This window comes from Pseudorasbora parva, chromosome 23 (genome assembly GCF_024679245.1).
Source record: "Pseudorasbora parva isolate DD20220531a chromosome 23, ASM2467924v1, whole genome shotgun sequence".
Classification (NCBI taxonomy): Eukaryota; Metazoa; Chordata; class Actinopteri; order Cypriniformes; family Gobionidae; genus Pseudorasbora; species Pseudorasbora parva.
In genome coordinates, this window is record NC_090194.1 from 28,419,462 (window position 1) to 28,441,781 (window position 22,320).

A 22,320-nucleotide genomic window follows, 5' to 3' on the forward strand; every position below is an offset into this window, starting at 1 on the left:
TGTTTATTCCTGCCCTTCCTGTCTGAACAGTTAGGAAATATACAGAAATTTAATACAGTTATCAAAGTTATATGTAATCTGCACTGCATAAACTATAAATTAAATAGTTAATCCTTATTAAAGCTACAAAAGTTATTTAGTCAAGAGCAGCGAGTCATTTTCTCTGTTCCCTTTGTTCTTTAACTTTACTGACAGGAAGCTTTATTGGCTGCTGTCCCTTTCAGACAGACACGCGGATCTCACTGTTTATACGGTCTATGTATCGCGCCACATTCTCTCACAACTCTTTGTTCATTTTAGACTATATATATACATCGTTTAAGATTGCTCTTATGAGGATAGTCGTTGAAGATATGCCTTGAAGCAAGTCTAAAATAAAACGTAAGCCAGCCACTTCTGTTGAGCGCGCTGTGCTCTGAGAGGATGCCGAACGACCACTGAATATGACGTCAGCATCAAACATACGTTGAGACGGAGACGAAAGATCTTTGATAATGTGCCCAGATATGCTAAAGCCCATATTTAAACGAACTAACGCGAACGCAGATAGAATTTCAATATAATAGGACACCTGATAGTCTGAAAAAATAATACCTAATTTGGAAAGAAATAATACCTCTGAGGCCAAATTTAACACTTTTAATGGCCTTAAATTTGACAATTTTGATTTATCACTTTTTAATACTTTTTAAAACCCCGCGGACACCCTGTTGGAACCACAGGAGGGAGAATCATTAATGACAATTTTCATTTGTGTGTGAACTTACCCCAAAGTGTGCAAAGATGTCAAATTTTATATTTTTGCAAAAATGTTTTTTTGCATTGATTATAATGCCATGATCCTTTATTGTACAAGCATTAAAAATGCACAAGCATATACAGTAGATGAAAGAGGTGGGCAAATTTGTATATTTTTACACAATTTGAACTAGGCCTAAATTTAATATTTAAAATCGCAACCATTAAACTTATATAAATTCTAAATTTGTATAAGACTTTTATTAAGAAGCAACATTCAGCAAAGTCATAAGACTGTTTTTAAGTCCTGACTTGAAGTGGCACTTTAGTGTTGTGAACTAAGAACTACAAAGACGCCAACCCAAAATGGCTTTCGTCATCCTCTAAACAAACCAAGAGTGAAGTCACAACATGACACCAATCATTTAATTCAATTATGATAAAATCATTTAAGATGCTGAAGCTTTTTAGTATTTAAAAAAATTGTAACATCACGTACAAGTATTGGTACGTCTCATTTACAGTTGGAGCAATAATGCTAACATAAGCTCCACCAGTGGCTCCAACTACTCCAGGAAAGCAATTCCTCATGAAAGTGACTTGTCCTCGGGTCTACATCAGTTGGAAAGTGAATAAGCTGCCATACAGTAGTGCCTAAAAGTCATGACATCTTAATCCTATATTAAAATATTAAAAACTTGTTAAAGATTTTACAAGCACATTGTGTAGAGCTTGGAGTGAAGTTTTATTTGTGATGAAATGAAACATGCTAAATTGTGCGGAGATATTTTTTGGCTAGGTTATCAAACAAGAGAGGACCAATGAAGTCTTAACTGATTATGCTGTAATCCATGGAGCTATAGTTTGGCTTTTTTGACAAAAATACCTTCAAGTTTAATATTTTACATTTCCCTGATATTTTGTTTAAGCAGACTTGTAGGGTAATTAATCAATTTTTGGCTACTGCTATATGTTTGGTGTGGTTAGTGCTGCAATGGTGCCATTTAAGATCCTGCTTATACCTGGACTGGTGAGACCAAATCATCACCGGTGCCCTACAGTATTTTTCAAGCTTCCAAAAATGTTATTACTACTTTAAATGTCTGCAGTTACAGCACTGATTTGTAGAGTGGGAGAAGTTTCTTTACTATGACTGTCAAGTTACAAAAAGAATATACTTTGATGATCAATCTTGTATTGTTTTATCAACTCCAATACATTGGATTTTTGTTGGACAGTGTGTGGTCTTCTCCCTGCTACTCCAAACGACCCAAAAGTTGGGATACCTCTCGGGACTAAGAATAATTTAGGAGCCGAGACCTAGTCTTAACACTTGGAACAAATGAAAATCACAATTATTCTTAAAAACAGAGGAATTGACTCTTGCTTTTTTATTTATTTTTAAGTTGCTTGGTCAAAATTATGATTCATGACATCCTGTCATAACCAGACCCAATAAAACCCCCAACAGAATTAATCCCAATGTACATTTCAGATATCCTCAAGGATTCTGACAAGCATAGATGTTAAGAACGTTAGTACATGTTAGCTTTACAGAAGAAAAGCACAAACAAAAGTTCCATTTTGTGGTTGTTTATTTACCTATACAAAAGACCATGAACTCAAGCCAAGGTGGAATCTGAAAAAGAGGTGAATAGATATTCAATGAAGGGATCAAGTAGGTAAAACAACAAAAACATGAAATTAACCATTTAATTTGATAATCACCATGTTATGCCTCCTTCTCTGGAGCCACCTCATCTGTGCCCTTGGTGTTTCTGGTGTAGATAACCTGAGCCCTGTGCTTGGACACCAGCTTGATCAGACCTGACGACAACAAACGTCACTCCATCATGGGTTCATAACACACACACACTCCAATACCGTACGTGAAGAGTTAGGCCGGAGACACACTGCAAGCATGGCGTTTCTGCTGCGTGTCAGCCGCCTGGCGTTTTCTCTGTCTTTGCACACCAGAAACGCGTGTCTGACGCGGCGCTCCTGCTGCTGGGAAGCCCTATACTTCATGTTAAATATAAATATATTGCCTATTGATACAGCAAAGACAACGTCGGCAGTAGCCTATTGACCATACAGATCTATGGTATTGACGTCAGATAATTATGTTGTTTTTTATTATTACAAGTAGGCCTATATCTGCATTTATGTGAACCTAAAGACTTTCAAACATGAAAATGTCATTTATTAATATGTATTCGTGTCAAAATGGCATATAAACATCTTTTCCTATGCTGTTTTGCCTAGAAACGCTTCCAGCACGCTCGCGTGTCGTGTGAAAAATAGGCGTCTCCTATTTGAAGCATGCACGCGTTTTCCGCGCAGCTTGGACCGCGCGTGAGCCGCGCAGCTGACGCAGGCAGTATGCAAGCGCTAACCGGTTAATATGGGAGCCGAAATAAAAACGGACACGCCACGCAGTCGAGACGCTCACGACACGCAGTGTCCCCGGCCTTAAATGTGCATTGGGCACAATGAAGCACTAGGTTTGTGTTTCACTAGTACAACACTTCACCAGTAATCAGATAAAATCAAAGCTTGAGGGTTTTAACTATAAAGAATTGAAACCTTGAAGAATTTAAGACAAATTAGTATTGCAACCCCACTGAAAATATTTTTTTATTTAATTTACCAGTGCGATTGTAACTTGCAATTTAATATATTTCAGGCTTATTCTCTCATTAACACTATTCATTAATGCGTTGTTAAATTCCGAATGTGTTAAATCTGAAGCATTTTGTTTTACTAAGGGAAGTCTGTGAACCATTTTGCCATAAGAAAAAAAACGTAATGCTTTTGTAAATCACAATTCCAACAAGTCAGAACTAATGTCATTTATTAAATGAAAAGATGAAATTGGCATTCTAAGTCAGTTATGACATTAGATTCAATTTTGACTGTCATAATTGTGACTTCAAAACTGAATAATAAACAACAGAAAGTCAGATGACTTTATAACAATTATGACTTAGTATGTCAATTTTGACAAAAAAAGCATGACTATTGACTTAGTATCTCACTTGTCTTTTAATTTCATAAAATGACTCAATTTGACTTCCAAGATATAACGCTTTAATTTTTTTCTAATGTTGTAGAAATGGGCTTCAATACATTTGTGATGTACATTAACCACATGAATAACTTATGAATGAATCATTAATGGTTAGAGCATCAGATCATCACCTTTGCTGAGCAGCTCCAGCAGGGCAGCCCTGGCCAGCGAGCCCCTGATCTTCAGTCTCTCGGAAACCACAGCAGGGGTGATGAGCTTGTAGTTGGGGACTTCTTTGTACAGTTTGTCATATGTGGCCTTGTCGAAGAGGACCAGGTTGTTAAGCTTGTCCCTCACCTTTCCTTTGGACCACTTCTACTCAAGACCAAATATAGAAATAAAATATAAATCGTGTATACGATTACACCATTAAAAGGATAAGTTAAATACGTGTGACTGACAGGTCTTTAAAGCGGGGTGAATAATGTTTAAGTTATACCTTCTTCTTCGCTTTGCCTCCGGATTTGTTAACGGGATCCTTGTCCTTTTTGGACTTGCCCGTATCCTTCTTCTGCTTGCTATCCTTGGGCGGCTGGACATTTTCACAAAAATAAATTTAATCACATGCATATATAAACACGTATCTTATTAATTACACCCAACACCATTCTAATAAACAATTGTGGTAGTTAATGCTGTGCGCGTGTGCTCAGGCCTCGCGCACGATGCGGCAGCATTTAATACAAAATAATCACACACAAACGCTTAAAAGGCCCACTTGTTCTACATTATAGTATTCATAATGCTTAAAAACGTAGGACACGGTGGTTATTTTACAGCTATTTCGAGTAAAAAGTGATATTTTCCAACATTATGGAGTCGCTCGAGCACTCACCATGCTGAGGCGTTGCGAGCTGCGGAAGAGAAAGGAAGTAGCGCACGCGCACGTCCGCTTTGTCCGCGTGCACTTCGACTGGTGTAGCGCGTGGTTTCTCTGCGCTCAGCGGCTCGCGCTCATCACCTGCAGGACTGGAGGGACGACTAGGGACGTGACATGAGGTATACATTTCGCAGTAGTTCGGCAAAATTAAAACACAATTAAAAATGATTAAATTATTTATTCATTCATACGGTTTGACTTGAAGATGAGTAAAAAAATGTTATTCATTTTATTAAGACTTTGAAGGAATAACAAAAAAAAAAACCGTTATTCAGCATAGGTGCATTAAATAAATCAAAAGTGACCCAAATACGTTTGTATATTAGATAAGCAACATACCTATTTTTAGCATTGATAATAATTAATAAGCAATATTTATTACCACCAAATCACCATATTAGCATGATTTTAGAAGGATCATGTGACACTGAAGACTGGAATAATAATGCTGAAAATTCAGCTTTGCGATCACAGAAATAAATTACATTTTAAAGCATATACAAATAAAAAAATCCAAAGAACAGATCAAATAAATGCAGCCTTGATGAGCATATACTTCTTTAAAAAAGAAGTGCAGTTTACATTCATTAGGCCTATATTTAGCTATGGATGATTAAGATATGCTATATATATATATATATATATATATATATATATATATATATATATATATATATATATATATATATATATATATATATATATATATATATATATATATATATATATATACTAGCATCTTAATCGTCCATATAGGCTTTATAGCTTTTATATCCCACAATGTACGTGATCTCAGGTTTATATTACATTGTGAGGACATTTGGTCATATAAACAATGTAAACAAGTACACACATATATATATATATATATATATATATATGTATATATATATATATATATATATATATATATATATATATATATGTATATATATATATATATATATATATATATATATATATATATATATATATATATATATACACACAATGTAAATGGATTCACAAACATAGCCTACTAAATTATGTTTTTTTTGTGTGTGCAAAATATAAAAATGCAGAATGTTTCCAGTGAGGTTTATGGACAGGGGCAGTGTAGGGGGATAGAATATACAGTTTGTACAGTGTGAAATTCATTACACATATGGAAAGTCAAAAACCTAACGTGTGTGTGGGCCTACATTTACCTATATAGCCTTTAAGTATTTTTTCCAATTTCATACATCTTAATATTTCAGTAGGTAAATATAACAATGCCAATTGTTTGTAAGGTAAATCAGCTAAATCTGGGTAGTTTGTGCAGAATATGAACAAATCAAACCAATTTCTGACATAATTTATTATATATTCTATACAGCATAATTTTGACACCTTTATACATCAAAGCATACTGCTGGTTGGATTAAAATTAGTATGAACTGTGTACAGGGGTTGGACAATGAAACTAAAAAGCATGGTTTTAGACCACAGTCATTTATTAGTATGGTGTAGGCAGGCAGGGCCTCTTTTTTGCAGCCAACACAGCATCAATTTGTCATCAATTTGAATGACAGATACAAGTCCTGCACAGTGGCCAAAAGGAAGTTTGAGTGTTGCTGATGGAGGAAAAAGTTTACTAACTCACTGCTCTAAAATACCCCAAAGTGGCTCAGAAAATATATGCAGGCCATGGGAGATGTTCATCTTCACTTTCATGTTCTTCAAACCTTTGTCGCCAGTCTTGCTGTGTGTGGTGCATTATCATGCTGATAAACAGCACCCCCTTCAGGGTTCAATGTCTGAACCATTAAGTGCACATGGTCCTTTACATTGGTTCAGTAGTCCTTGGCAGTGAAGCGCCCATCAAGCACAGTAGGGAATGCCATGATATTGCAGCCCAAATCACCACTAATCCACCCATGCTTCACTCTGGGCTGCAAGTCCGGGTTTTAAGACTCTTTGAAGTTTCCTCCACATCGCAACTTCCATGGATCTGGGAAATTTAGTGGAGGTGGACTCATCAGAGAACAATAATTTTCACATTGCCCACAGCTTAATATTTGCACTGTCTGCACCAATGAAACCGATATTTGGCAATGGCACAAATGAATAAATGGTTGGCTATAGCAGCCCGACTGTGAATATTGACTCCAGACGAACAGTTTTGGTGGAATCAGGAGAGTCGAGATGAGCGTTTGTTTCTGCAGTGAGTTGGGCAGCTGTGGTTTTATGTTAGAAGCTGGACAACTTTCATCCACAGTTACTCCTGTTGGATGCGGTTCGTTCTATGAGGTGGAATGCCGACATTACCCTGGATACCATAGTTCACGAACACCACAAAGACTTGCCGTCCTGATCACAGATGAGTCAACGAGACACAGACCAACAATTTGTCCTCTTTTGAACTCTGATGTCTCCCATTATGTTGTGTGGATTGTAATATTTTATGTACAGCTGTGCTATTGCTCTGCTAATTCAAACTTTACATGCATTTACTGATAGAACGTGAAATCACTAAAGATTGGCCACCAGACCACGAATATGTAGGCATAAAACCTCCAAAATGTTGTCCAGTGTTTTAGTTTCATTGTCCAACCCCTATACACTTGCTTTAATACTGGAGGCAAAAGTACAAATGTTAAAGTGCAAAAGAACATTGTGTGTCAGTTTAAAATGTGTGTTCACTGGAGAGACATGATCCTCAATTATCTGCACTTAAAGCTGCATACATAGAAAGTATTAAGTCAAACAACATTCATGTGAAACAATTCATGTTGATCCATACTCTATGACAGTAAACAACTTTTTATACTTAAATCTGTAAACATTCTATTCTTACAGTAATGCAAATTCTGTTCTTCTTAAGATGTACAGTGGAGCCGCTTTATCTGTACAGTGTGTGAATGTTGTAATATTGCTGCTGAATAAGCTCAGGTAAAATATATGTATGTGATACAGAAGATGATCTAAATGCAATTTAAAAATATAATTTTTTAAAAGTGCAACAATAACACTGGCATTAAAACCCTAAGAACAGTTCCTTAAAGTGTAAGTTCACCCAAAAATAAAAATTCTGTCATCATTTACTCACACTCATGCCATTTTATAAGAATTTTGTCCTAGCCTGGATGCCAGCCGAACTTAGCCCCGCTCACAACATTTGAGGTCGGGAAGTTTGGTCTGGACCAAGCCGCAACCTCCCTCTGTTTCTGTTGAAGCCAATACGGAAGTGACTTAAACTGCAATTCATCCACTGGCCACTAGAGACAGGCTCCAGAAGGGAGCAGAATCCCAAATATACAGCAGAAATGTTAACAAAAATGTTTATAGCCTGGTAAAAATTTTGATTTTAGTCTAAACAGCTAATTTAGACCTTCATGACAACTGTGAGGGGGGTGATTTTTTTTATAACTCATCCGTTTACATTATATAAAGCCTTAAAAATCTGCATAATTAAGGGCATGGCCACTTTGAGGGACAGGTGGCTAGCCATTTATCTGCTGTCTGTTAGTCATTGTGTCACCTCAGCTCAGCGCACGCCCCGCCTCTTTGCACATTTTCTGTTATCCGGGCGTGACGCGCTGCCAAGATGGCAACGGCCAGCTCAACCCTACTTTATGCTTCAGAACTCCTCTTCAGAATCCTATGGGTGACGTCACGGACACTACATACATATTTTTTTTACAGTCTATGCTCAAGACTTGGTCCGTTGTGGAGTAACTATGTAAGTATGAGTAAGTATTAATAACAGTAGCTGTTCAGACAAATGAAATTGTCAGGGCGGGCTTTATATGATGATTGACAGATGATCAACATAACATAACATATTCAGCCACGTCACGAAAGGGCGTTTGGGTTGATTTTGTTCAAATCTTAAAACTTGTTCTTATAAACTTGTAAGTACTTAGGGTCAACAGTCCAGAGTAATGGGGAGCGTGGAAAAGAGGTGAAGAAGTGTGTGCAGGCAGGTTGGAATGGGTGGAGAAAAGTGTCAGGTCTGTTGTGTGATAAAAGAGTACCAGCAAGAATGAAAGGAAATGTGTAGAGGACAGTAGTGAGACCAGAGATGTTGTATGGTTTGGAGACAGTTGCACTGAGGAAAAGACAGGAGGAAGAGCTAGAGGTAGCAGAGCTGAAGATGTTAAGGTTCTCTTTGGGAGTGACGAGGATGGATAGGATCAGGAATGAGTACATCAGAGGGACAGCACATGTGAGATGTTTTGGAGACAAAGTTAGAGAGGCCAGGTTGAGATGGTTTGGACATGTTCAGAGGAGGGAGAGGGAGTATATCGGTGAAAGGATGCTGAGGTTAGAGCTGCCAGGCAGGAGGTCGAGAGGAAGACCAAAGAGGAGGTTTATGGATGTAGTGAAGGAAGACATGAAGGTAGTCGGTCTGAGAGAAGAGGATACAGAGGATAGGAATAGATGGAGGCAGATGATTCGCTGTGGCGACCCCTGAAGGGAAAAGCCGAAAGAAGAAGAAGTTCGTATATGCATTCACCCTCTACTATTTCTCTCAAAAATGATGATTGTTTTGGTAAGTACTTTGTGTAATTACACTCATCTTCTTCTTCTACTTCTGTCAACTATGAATTGACTCAACACACGTAACTTACTCCATTGCTCTGATTGGTTCAAGGTCTATAATCCAACTGAGGGTAGAGGCATTTTGTTTCCTGGTTCGGTTGAAACACGCCCCATAATGACAGCCCAATAGAGCAGTATCAGACTCATATTCTGACTAGAATCTGAGTATGATGAAGTCAGGTTACTTTCGTCCATCTTCAGAAAATGAAAGATATTTATAAATCAAGATATTTTTAATGAGATTCCAGTCCATTCATCAAAAGTCTATACTATATGCATGTTCGCTGATCAGTGTTTATATGTGAATAAAATAAAAATTAAATCTGTCAACATATAAAGCGGTTATGTCTCTTTAGAAGGCACGGATTAAACCTCTCGATTCACTTGGATTTATTTGACAATTTCTTTATTAATGCTTTAAAGCATCAGCGTTTTAAGTAAATAGACTCTCAACCGAGGGACAGAAATCTCTCAGACTTCATAAAAAATGTTTCATGTGTTCAGAAGATGAAGCTTTATGGGTTTGGAATGACTTGAGGGTGAGTAAATGATGACAGAATTTTCATTTTTGTGTGAACTTTAAGACCAACCCCCAGTTTCACAGACAAGGCTTAAACCTAGTCCCAGACTAAAATGCATGTTTGAGCTGTTTTAATTGAAAACATATCTTAAAATATGTCAGTGCCATTGTTTTGTCTCAAGATGCACACCAGAAATGTTTTTTTTTTCTAAGGCACATTTACAAAATATACTTCAATGCCCTTACTGACCTAAGCCCTGTTTGTGAAACCAGGGCCACATGCCATAATTGAGTGCTGTCACATTGGCAGGGCTCTCTGATTGGATCATTTTAATAAGAGGATTAGTCTGTCTTTTTAGACACATGGCCCATTTTTGTCCGCATATTACGCACAAAGAAGAAACAAACTGTTGTTAAAGCACAGCTGATTTCTGCTACCCAGAAGGCCGTTTCCCAGCTGTAGCGTTTAGCAATGGTGCTGAATGGCAGGCCAGCAATGAATGCACCAACTGAAAAAAAAAGTATTGCAAATGTTTGGTTATTTGGAGCGTTTTATCTTCATGCATTTTGTCATGAAACAATTTCTGCAGATTTACCATTTGCCATCAGAGCTACAATAGCATGCGATGTCCCACAGAAATTGGAGGGGGCACTCTCACTCGCAATCACCCCAAACAAGGCAATTGGTCCGTATGAGGAAAATCCAAATGCAGCACCAAGAATCAAAATCCAAAGCTGCAGAACAGAGAGATGTATTAGTCAATATTACTGTGAAAACCTAAGACAATAAAGATGGTTAATTAGTTTAAATCTCATTCTAGTGAATTATTAGAGCTCTATACCTCTTTCTCTGAGACACCAGTGAGGACTGAAACTGGATGGAGTGCCAAAACCCATAGCGGTGCTTCCTGAGGAACCACACACAACCATTTAACTTGCACAAGAAAGCACACATTAACTAGTATGTTTCCATCCAAAGTTCATCCAAGCAAAATTGGAATCCCTCTTTTGGCATTACACTTTGGCATAGAAAGCAATGTTTCCATCCCATGTTTTAATGAATTGGTCACTAATTGGTGCAAAATATCAATCTATAATAACAATTTTGTTGGTGAAATCTGGGAATCCAGGTGCAGACGAAACGTAATAAATGCCGTCATTCTTATCTTGCCTTTGGAGGTGGATACTGGTGTGTGAGAATGCAATCATGTGAGACAGTTCTGAAAGGAAATTATACTAAATCATTGTGGTGACAGACTTTGGCTTAGGCATTTCATTCAGAATGAGCAAACCAGCATTTGAAATGCTGTGCAATGAATTTGGTCTGCTGGTAAGTCCAGTTCTCCAATCACATCCACAGATGACGAAGTCAGTTTGCGCATCAGTGGATTTATTGGGAAAAAGTGTTTCCACCATATGTTACGTGCATGTCTTCTTCGTTTTAATGCACATTTTAGGCTTAATGTGCATCTTGCTGTTTCCATCCAGCTTTTTTTCTGAGATATTCCAAAATTTCTATAAAACTATGTGGATGGAAACATAGCTTTTGACGCACACGTGACCCTGGACCAAAACAACTGTCATAAGCCGCACGGGTGTATTTGTGGCAATAGGCCACATTGGGTCAAAATGATAGATTTTTCTTTTATGCCAAAAATCATTAGGATATTAAGTAAAGTATGTTCCATGAAGACATTTTGTAACTTATCTTCCGTAAATATATATAAAAAAATGTATTATTAGTGTTAATATGCAGTGCTAAGGGCTTCATTTGAAAATTTAGACATGTGATTTTCTCAATATTTTAGTTTTTTTTTTTTTTTTTTTTTGCACCCTCAGATTCCAGATTTTCAAAAAGCTGTATCTCAGCCATTGTCTGGCTATCACCAGACCAAGCTCAATTTAAAATTGATAACAATAAATGTACAGGTTTCCAGACTGAGTTGCCAGGGTCGAAATCAAATCCCCGGCTGATCAGGCTGGGTTTACCCAGTCTATCTCAGCCAAATATTGTCCATTCATCAATGGAAAGCTTATTTATTCAGATGTATAAATTTCAATTAAAAAATGGATCCTAATGACTGGGTTTGTGGTCCATGGTCACATATAGATTTTACAATATCTTTGAATAATTTTTGATTAAAACAATTCACCTCTGGTGTCTCTGGTGTGATGGTAACCCGGAAGAGGTACATGGACACAGCCATGCCTGCCATCATCATCAGGAGTAGCCCATGGCGAGGATTACCATAGATACCCAGCCCTTGCTGTAAAACAGGAAGTCACTGTTTAACAGATGTATTAATGTTATTAATATTATACAGATTTTTAAATGTATTATTATTAGTTGAATTATTAAAATAATGGAAAATATCAATCTATTGCAACAAATATTATCAGTATTAAGGTAATTATTTTAATTCAATATATTATTAATATTTGTATTATTGTAGTATTTTACTTCTAATTATGAATGATTATTAATAACAAGGGCATATAATTATTAACAGCAGCCATTATTATTAATCTGTCACAAAAAATATTATCATTAAGAGCTAAAATCAAGCATCAAAGTATTATAATGTACACATGAACGGATGAATAATGTTTTTGCTAACTTTAGGCTGCATTCACATTACATGGTTGAAGTGACCCAATTCTGACTCTTTCCACAAAAAGCATATGGATTCTGATATTCTCAAATCGGTTTCAGGCCCCATTCATGTGGAAAGTCAATCTGATATGAATCGGATATGAGCGTTTGCATCTGCCATGCAGTGGGACAGTTTGGATATTCCCCTGTCAACGTGAGCCATTCGTCATTGAAAAAGTGACAGTGAAGAATGATGTCAACTAGATGGAAACCAACCACGATCACGCAACTCTTTTCAATTTCAATTCAACCCAATGTTTTGCCGAACTTGGTGGGGAGAGCGAAAGCTTGCATTATTCATTGAAAATTGCTCTGTTTTTACTTGTCTGGTCAGTATGTCTAAAATTTTGAGAGGTGGACAAAGTACACAACTTCATTACTTGAGTAAAGGTAAAAATACTACTGGTCAAATATTACTCCGTTACAAGTGAAAGTTGTAAAAAATGATTTTTACTTAAGTAAAAGTACAGAAGTATTTGTTTTCAAAAGTACTTAAGTATCAAAAGTAAATTTCCTTTTTTTATGTCAATGTAATATTTTATTGTTGTATAAATGCACATTATGCCATCATGGTTTAAGCCAGTCAGCGATGCTCCATCCGACATACTAGCATATGACTAAAAAACTAATTTAAATACTTGTATAAAAGTTACAAAGATCTTTACAAATAAGAAATCATCCACTGACTTTCAAAGCTGCTACAGAAACAAATTTTGACTTTAAGGACCTTGATAGAAATGTAGTGGAGAAAAAAGTACAATATTTGTCTTTCAAATGTAGAAGTTAAAGTCATAAGTTTCCAGAAAAAATAATACTCAAGTAAAATACAGATACTCAAAAAGTGTACTTAGGTACAGTACTCAAGTAAATGTACTTAGTTACTGTCCACCTCTGAAAATTGTCGCACCAGCAGGAAAAAAGATCGCAAAATGGGATAATTTGATCACAGTCAGGAGCCCTCCTTATACAACCAGCTTCCAATACTAGTGATTCCAAAAAAAGGTCACTAATATGATCTGATATAGTGCACATTCCAAATGAATGGATTATACTTTAAACCAAACCCACCCGAGCAACAGCCCTGTCTGACAGATAACCAGCTCCAATGCTGCCGAAAAACCCACCAACTTCCAGCGCGCTCATGTATGAGCTGCCTGTAGAAAACACACAAACACGTTAGCATCCGCACACTGACAATAAACAATCTAGAAAGCTCCAGGATAAACTGCTATAAAGTACCGGACTCACCCATCATGGCAGACTGGCCTTTTTCCTGCATGAGAAAGAGCTGACCCCAGTCAGTGCAGGCGATCTTTACCCCAAACACAACCAGGTATCCCGCAGACAGCACCCAAAGGTACGGAGACAGCAGGAAATCTTTTAGACTGCTTTCATCGTTAGGGCCTGGAAAAACGGCAGAGACATTGACAAGAGCAGTAGCCAATAGCAAACACATACTGAAAACAGCATACACATATAAAAAAAACTTTTTTACAAGCATACTACTGTTCAATAATTTGGGGTCTCTTAAGCCCACCAAGGTTGATCAAAAACACAGTACAACCATAATATTGTGAAATATTATTATAATTTAGAATAATTGTTATCATATTTTAATATTGTCCAAAATGTAATTTATTTCTGTGTTCAGTGTCACATGATCCTTTAGAAATCATACTAATATGATGATGTGGTGCTGAAGACACATTTCTTATTATTATCAGTGTTGATAGAATGATGCATATAAAGTAACATTACAAATGTCTTTACTATCAATTTTGATCAATTTAATGTGTCCTTGCTGAATAAGATATTAAAAAGTGTTACTATTTGATTTCCTCCAGCCATATAAACATTTTCTTAAACATTGGCTCCTTACCTCCCTTCTTCCCTTTGCCCTTTTTAGCTCCAGGCTCAATGTTGGGCAGCCCCACATCACTGGGTTCGTTCTTCACCGTCAGAAGGCAAACGACAGCGACGGCCATGCAGATCACCCCAGACATGGACATGATGATTCTCCAGTTATAGTACTGAACCAGCACTGTAGTGATGATGGGTCCCAGACTACCGGCCAGGTTCATACTGCAACACAGGACGGCCCACCATGTGCCAAACTGAGATGGTTCAAACCACTGTAAAAAGCCAATAATAGAAAAAAAGACAACTTAAATAAGCTATTTTCTAGAAAAGGCATCTAGTTTATTTACAACTAAGGTGTGTAGTACAGAGCACCTAGAGACAAGTCTGAAATCGCATACTCTCGAGTAGGTACTTGAATTCGAAGTAATTACTTCATAACTACTAAAAATGTATGTTCTATATGGTATGAATGTAATCTGGACATACTACATTCACCATGTTGTCATTATCACATGACCTACCATCACATCACCTCCATTCAAAAATCCTCTCCCATTGCATCATGGGATTACCCTGGATGCCAGCCGAACTTAGCTCCGCCCACATTTTTTTAGGTCGGGCAGTTCGGGCTGGCCTTGATCCATAGAGGAGTAATTATCCCCGAACAGAAACTGTTCAGACCAATGAAATCATCTGGGCGGGCTTTAGACGATGGCGGACAGATGATCAAAAGTAACGTAATCATGCACGTCATCAAAGGGGCTTGGATTATATTTGTTCAAAAATCCTAAACGGAGAGCTTGTTTGTATATGCATTCACCTTCACAATTTCTCTCAAAAATGATGATCATGTTGGGTAAGTACTCTGTGTATCATTAAATTATGTTATTTTTTTACAACACCGGCAAAGATTGTGTATTCCAGCCTGATTTCAGCGCGCGTACAGACAGGGTTGCCAAGTTTTTACAACAAAACCCGCCAACTACTAGCCCTAAACAAAAGCTTCTCGGGGCGTTTTCCGGGGGAAAAAAATGGCGTTTGGGTGGTAAAATGTGTTATTTTGGCAAGGTTGCCTGCTAAAATTCGCACTCATGGGTCTACATATCACATAATAGTCGCTTCAACCCGTGGACATAGAAAACAACCATTGGAAAAACCGTGCACTTGGCAACACAGTGCAGTTGAGCTCTGTTGACATTTGACAATGCGTTGCTCCGTTGCTCTGATTGGTTGTTGGTCTATCCAGCTGATGTCTTTCCTGGTTCGGTTGAAACACGCCCCATAATCACAGCCCAATGGAGCAGTTTCAGACTCATATTCTGACTAGAATTGAGTATGACCACGGGCCTGTACCATGATGGTTGATTAACAAACTCAGGGTTACAGGATTAGTTTTGAGTTGACATAACCAAACCAATCTATTTAGGCTTTGTCGGTACCATGATGCTGATCATCAGCTTTCTCTGTCAATTCAGGCGTTAATCCTGAGTTCAGGTGACATCAGCAGTGAACAGCCAATCACACGCTGTGGATCACCGAGATTCACTTCTCACGAGAGAAGCAGCAAGATTAATTTCGCTCTTCTGCAGAATATTACATGATTGAAATATATTAAGAATTTAAACAAATTTACACAGCAAGAAGAAAATAGCTATTTATGAAAGAGGACAACTAAAAGAAAAAATATTATACATCAATGCAAGTAAAAGTTATGAAGATAGTTTAGTTGATATAGAGATATTTGACCGTTTAGCTCAGTCAGCTTTTTAATAGATTTTTTTAATAGCTTTCCTTATTTGTATGACTATATAGGCTATTAATATTAATTTTAACAAAGTGCCTATAAATTACTAAAAGTATAAATGTGTAATTGATTAAGGGTATAATAATTACATAAATTATTATCTTATATTATTATTATACTATGTGAAATTTATTGACCCATTGAAAGTGGTGACAATGATAAATATTACATAGGAAAAAAAAAAAAAAAAAAAAAAAAGGGGACACTGATTATTACAATGATGATGGTATGATGATGATAAGTGGTAGTGATAATATAATAAATAATAAATGTGTAATTTTGCTTTTGAATACACACCCACACCTACACTCACCCACACACACCTTATACATTAACACACTTTTATTTCACTTCTAGAATTATGTAATTACTCGATTGTCAATTACTGCACTATTGTGGTTTGTATGTCTGTATGTCAATAAAAAAAAAAAAAAAAAACTTTAAAACGTATTATAGAATATTAGCCTATATATATATATATATATATATTTTTTTTTTTATTATTTATTTATTATTATTATTTTTTTTATTATTATTATTATTTATTTATTTTTTTTAGGTAAATTGTAATTTATCTTTATTTTCTTCTTTGTATAACCACATCTTGTTTATTTTGTATTGATTTATAGTTATGCAATAAATAAAAAACTATCACGGTAAAAAAAAAAAAAAATAATAATAATTACATAAATTATATCTAAATCATTCAAAATTAATATTATTATTAATAAGCATTGTTAAAAGCCAGATGTTGTAGTCTTAAAAAACTATTTGCTATGTAGTGACCTTTAATTTGGAGTAGAAACAGGGGAAGTGGCTTTACTGCATCAGAAGTGTGTAACGTTACAACTTTACTCACAGCTGATTAATCCAATTTCAGTTTGAGATCTCATATCCAGAACATAACCTGCCCTGGAGCAGGTTAGCCGTGGAGCCTAAGTTACTATGGCGATAAACGCAGCTAAAAGCCAAACCACTTTAATGGTACCTAAAACCCAGGATTGTCACAAACTAAGCTAAAACATATCTGGCTAGCCAGTTAAACCGGCTTCATGGTACAGGCCCCAGGTCAGGCTAGGATTTAACAACAACAAAAAAACTCCTTTTAGGATGTTCTGTAAAAAGTGAAAAGTGTACAATAATACTTAGGTTTAAAAAAAAAAAATATATATATATATATATATATATATATATATATATATATAAAAAGACTACCTAAGACTATCTACAAAGATATATCAAGATGTAGCATATTTAATCTAGGTAAACAGTATTTAGAATCTGAAAAGCAATTTAAGATTTACTTCTTAAATCCAAAATAAACCTAAATCCAAAGCAATGCCAGTTAATGACCATAATGCATTTGATGATCCACTGAAACGTATGTCATATGTCATTCAATATATTATTTATTTTGCTGTAGAACAACAAGTGCTTCCACCTTTGGCAAAGTGAACTGCTGCAGGTTGCTTTAATTAGATTTAAGTGTATCGTAACTCTCACAGCTTGACTCCACAAGTATGTGGCTGGTATCAGCTGTTGCATCTAATACACAGAGTGGCATTCATCAGTTTGAGGTCAGCAGTTGGAATTCCCAACTATTTCTGTCACAGTGCCAAAACTGGAAGACTTTTAAAAGCAAAAGATCAGTCTTACCTTCCGAAGCACTTTTCCACATGGTGGCCAGCCGAAACCCTGCCCGAACCCGTTCACGAACCAAAGCACGGTAAACATCATGACAGTGGATGACCAGGAAAAGGCGATGTTTATGGTGCCCACGATGAAGAGCCCGATGGAGAAGAGCCAGCGAGCACTGATCCGGTCTGAAAGCACTCCGCTGATAAACTTACTGATAGCGTAGGCCAGAGTCTGACTGCTGGTGATCAGTCCTGCATTACAGGAAACAGGAAAAGAAAAGCTGTAAGAACCAACTCTGGGTGCTTTGTGGCTCTGACATGGATTTCTTAGTATGCCATGAAATCCTGCATTGCAATACAGTTGTATAACAGGGAACTTCAATGGTTTTTTTAAAGCCAAGGAGTGAATAGAAAGACAGAGCAGGGACCATATGCACTATATTGCCAAAAGTATTGGGACACCCCTCCAAACAATTGAATTCAGGTGTTACAAACACTTCCATGGACACAAGTCTATAAAATCAAACACTAGGCATGCAGACTGTTTCTACAAACGTTTGTGAAAGAATGGGTTTCTCTCAGGAGGTCAGTGAACAGGAACACCAATTCAGCCACAAAGTAGTAGACCACGTAAAATGGCAGAGTGGGGTCAGCGCATGCTGAGGTGCACAGTGCGTAGAAGTCTCTGCAATCAATAACAGACCTCCAAACTTCAAGTGGCCTTCAGATTAGCTCAAAAAATGCGTAGAGAGCTTAATGGAATGAGTTTCCATGGCCAAGCACCTGGATCCAAGCCTTACAAGTGCAATTCAAAGGTCAGATACAGTGGTGTAAAGCACGCCACCACTGGACGTGTTCCCTGGAGTAACTAATCACGCTTCTCTGTCTGGCAATCTGATGAAGTCTGGGTTTGGCGGTTGCCAGGAGAACAGTACTTGCATGACTGCATTGTGGCAAGTGTGATGTTTAGTGGAGGGGTTTTTATGGTATGTGATTGTTTTTCAGGGGTTGGGCTTGGCCCCTTAGTTCCAGTGAAAGAACATCTTAATGCGTCACCATATCAAGGCATTTTTCACAATTTCATGCTCCCAACTTTGTGGGAACAGTTTGGGGACGGCCCCTTCCTGTTCCAACACAACTGCTCACCAGTCCACAAAACAAGGTCTATAAAGAAAGACATGGATGAGCGAGTTTTGTGTGCTTTCAACCCAATAGAACACCGTTGGGATGAATTAGAGCGGACACTCCGAGCCTGGCCTTCTCATCCAACATCAGTGCCTGACCTCACAAATATACTTTTTGAAGAATGGTCAAAAATTCCCATAAAAACACTCCTACACCTTGTGGAAAGGCTTTCCAGAAGAGTTGAAGCTGTTATAACTGCAAAGGATGGGCCAACTCCATATTAAACCCTATGGATTAAGAATGGGATGTTATTAAAGATTGTGTGCATGTAAATGTACATGTCCCAAAACCTTTGGCAATGCATTATAGTTTATAGTATAGTTTATACTATAGTATGTGTATTCATATACACACACATCAGAAATCATTCTAATATGTTGGTTTGCTGATCAATAAACATTATTATTATCAATGTTGAAAAAAGCTGCTGCTTAATATTCTTTTATCTTGTATCACAAATGTGTTTACTGTCCCTTCTAGTAAATTTAACAACCTTACTGAAAAAGTGTTACATTTCTTAAAAAACAAACAAAAAACTTACTGATCCCAAACTTAACACACAACACACTTACCAAGCTCTTCTTTATCCAGATCAATCTCCTCCATCACTGATGGCATTAGAAAAGAGAAAGTCTTTCGGTTGAAGTAATATAGCATGTAGCCCACAAACATGGCAATGAATATAACGGTGCGGTAATATCCATAAGCTGCTGCTCCCATGATTGCAGCTGTGAGTTTATCAATTAATACGAAGAAGAAAAAAAGTTACAGCACTGGACGGAAACCTTCAGTTCTGTGAAGTGGTTCTCTTGATGAAACTTTACAAGCTTTCAAAAAAAAAAAAAAAAACTGATCCAAATGTTTAAATCATTTCATCTGACTTCTAAGGGGCGATGAGGATTTTCAGCTCCAAGTTCCTTAAAGTCGCATGGGTGACAGCTAGACGGCCTAGTCTCTCTTCAGCCGGCATTCACTGCTGTGCCTGGAAAACATCTCAGAGTAAGTTTACTTTGGTCTCTATGCGATCAGTGGACCCAAATACATCCGAGCAAAAACAAAGACTTAGCATTATTTAGACTTTCACACTCAAACAAATCAGACATCAGAGTAGAACAGAGGATGTCTTCATGAAAATTCCACACTTTCTAGACCTTGTGGGGGTTAAATGCAAAAGGGTTAATGTTACTTGAGTGGCCATAGTGCATGAGAGGGTAACTTAAACAGCAATATGAATTTGAAACATGATGCAGGAGTCAAGGGAACATCTCCTGCAGGAATGCCAAAACATCGGATAAAAATAACATGATACATGTTTGCTGCAGGTGGACACATGCACTCAGTGTAAGAATTGATTAAAACGTGAATTGTTGCGAAAACAAATAAAACTGTGCGAATAAAATAGATGTTTTGATCATCCTGCGCGTATTAATACAATACTTAATACATTTAAATCACCCTTGACAGCGCAAGCGCGCTTTGGTAACGCACGAGATTACAAACACGCAAAACCGCGTGGTGACGTCAGTGCATCAAAACGGCGAATGCAGTAACAGTAACAACAGTGATTCTGACCTCAACAAGCGTCCTCAGTGTACCACCGTGCAGAGTGCGGACTAAACGTGTTTATGTCATGCTAAGATACATAGAGGTATTTCTCGACATATTTGTACTTTATGCAATCATGTTTTAACAGTTAATGTTGCTTGACGGTTTCGTATATAAGGATTAAGGAATAAATTGTACCTCCGACAGTCCGAGCTCCCGTTCAGAATTCACGCCGTTGCAGGAGCTGGTTCTCTAATCTCTGTTCTGATTGGCTCTCGACCTGCCATTTATGGCGCGGTGGGCGGGCTTTAGTCTTCTTGCAGTCTTCGGTGGCATTTAAATAGTTTCATGCTTGCAGCAGCTGCAACAACTTGCACGTCCGAGCATTTCCGTTTTAGATAAATTCTTTGTTATTAAATCATCTATGTTCACAAATTAATTTTAACAGAAAAACAATGCGTGATTTGATATACCAGCCAAATATTAATACAAATAATAAATAACAATTGTCTGGGTTTGGACAAAGACCAGCCCTTCTGAAATTCTTGATTTTTGTCTTGTCCTTTGCTATATATTTATCACTGTCAGTCATCACAATTTCGAGAGTGAATCCCGCATTTACACCGATCAAATCATGACCTAATATTGTGTTGGTCAATGGTCCCCCTTTTGCTGTCATAACAGCCCTGACCCGTTGAGGCATGGACTCCAGTAAACCCCTGAAGGTGTGCTGTGGTATATGGCACTAATATGTTAGCAGCAGATCCTTTAAGTCCTGTAAGTTAGAAGGTGGGGCCTCCATGGATCAGACTTGTTTGTTCAGCACATCCCACGGCTTGATTGGATTGAGATCTGGGGAATTTGGAGGCAAAGTCAACACCTCAATCTCATTGTTGTTCTCCTCAAAACATTCCTGAACTATTTTTGCTTTGTGGCAGGCTGCATTGTCCTGCTGAAAGAGGACACAGCCACCAAGGAATACAAAGGGTGTACATGGTCTGCAGCAATGCTTAGGTAGGTGGTACAGGTCAACGTAACATCCACATGGATGGCAGGACCCAAAGTTTCCCAGCAGAACATTGCCCAAAGCATCACACTGCCTCTGCTGGCTTGCCTTCTTCCCATAGTGCATCCTGGTGCCATGTGTTCCCCCAGGTAAGCGACGCACACACACCCGGCTATCCACATGATGCAAAAGAAAATGTGGTTCATCAGACCGGCCACCTTCTTCCATTTCTCCATGGTCCTGTTCTGATGCTCACGTTCCCACTGTTGGTGCTTTCGGCGGTAGACAGGGGTCAGCATGGGCACTCTGATTGGTCTGCGGCTATGCAGCCTCATACACAACAAACTGTGATGCACTGTGTATTCTGACACTTTTCTATCAGAACCAGCATTAACTTCTTGAGCAATCTGAGCTGTAACTCGTCTGTTTGATCAGACCACTCGGGCCTGCCTTCGCTCCACACGTGCATCAGTGAGCCTTGGGTATAGTATAGGCCTATTGAAGCGTGTATGTGGTTGCTTTTCAAGAATGGAAAACAAAAGTTCTAAATTCTGGATATATTATAGGCCTACTAATATTTATTTATTAATCATTTTTTATTGCATCTAATTTTTCACAGCGCACAATGAGCGCAACCTTTACAAGCACTAAAAAGCTGTCACTCATTCAATGAGCCTGATCTCACAAAGTTCCGTCATATATATCAGTGTAGCTGACTACACAGTGAATAGTATTATTTACATAATGACTACACATTGTTAGAGGATTTGAACGCGTGCAGCAGAACTCGGCACTGGACAAAAACTTGAGCGGTGAGTGGACTTAAACACTCTGTAAACAACTGTGATTGGCCATT

At 37.6% G+C, this 22,320-nt stretch overlaps 2 protein-coding genes across 2 annotated transcripts; both read right to left on the bottom strand.

Annotated features, from left to right (window-relative positions):
* Positions 1 to 2,315: 2,315 nt before the first annotated feature.
* Positions 2,316 to 4,710, bottom strand: rps25 (ribosomal protein S25). The gene is made up of 5 exons (XM_067432853.1): positions 4,644 to 4,710; positions 4,248 to 4,340; positions 3,940 to 4,123; positions 2,467 to 2,565; positions 2,316 to 2,377 (listed from the first exon to the last, which is right to left on the bottom strand). The coding sequence occupies exons 1-4, from the start codon at positions 4,644 to 4,646 to the stop codon at positions 2,471 to 2,473; spliced, it is 375 nt and encodes a 124-aa protein (XP_067288954.1). The 5' UTR covers positions 4,647 to 4,710; the 3' UTR covers positions 2,316 to 2,377; positions 2,467 to 2,470.
* Positions 4,711 to 6,009: 1,299 nt separating this feature from the next.
* On the bottom strand, positions 6,010 to 20,775 carry slc37a4b (solute carrier family 37 member 4b). The gene is made up of 10 exons (XM_067433227.1): positions 20,657 to 20,775; positions 19,486 to 19,895; positions 17,748 to 17,980; positions 14,307 to 14,559; positions 13,676 to 13,831; positions 13,496 to 13,581; positions 11,928 to 12,041; positions 10,617 to 10,682; positions 10,371 to 10,509; positions 6,010 to 10,283 (listed from the first exon to the last, which is right to left on the bottom strand). Exons 2-10 carry the CDS (start codon positions 19,631 to 19,633, stop codon positions 10,117 to 10,119), a joined length of 1,362 nt encoding a protein of 453 aa, XP_067289328.1. The 5' UTR covers positions 19,634 to 19,895; positions 20,657 to 20,775; the 3' UTR covers positions 6,010 to 10,116.
* Positions 20,776 to 22,320: the final 1,545 nt, after the last annotated feature.

Excerpts from the sequence above, each read along its gene's own strand:
- rps25 (XM_067432853.1), bottom strand. Across the intron at positions 4,124-4,247 it reads GAGGCAAAGCGAAGAAGAAG|AAGTGGTCCAAAGGAAAGGT; the intron begins GTATAACTTAAA and ends GGTCTTGAGTAG. Across the intron at positions 2,566-3,939 it reads GCTGGAGCTGCTCAGCAAAG|GTCTGATCAAGCTGGTGTCC; the intron begins GTGATGATCTGA and ends TGTTGTCGTCAG.
- slc37a4b (XM_067433227.1), bottom strand. The coding sequence starts at position 19,633 with ATGGGAGCAGCAGCTTATGGATATTACCGCACCGTTATATTCATTGCC. Across the intron at positions 14,560-17,747 it reads GTGGAAAAGTGCTTCGGAAG|TGGTTTGAACCATCTCAGTT; the intron begins GTAAGACTGATC and ends GGCTTTTTACAG. Across the intron at positions 12,042-13,495 it reads CAGACAGGGCTGTTGCTCGG|CAAGGGCTGGGTATCTATGG; the intron begins GTGGGTTTGGTT and ends CCTGTTTTACAG.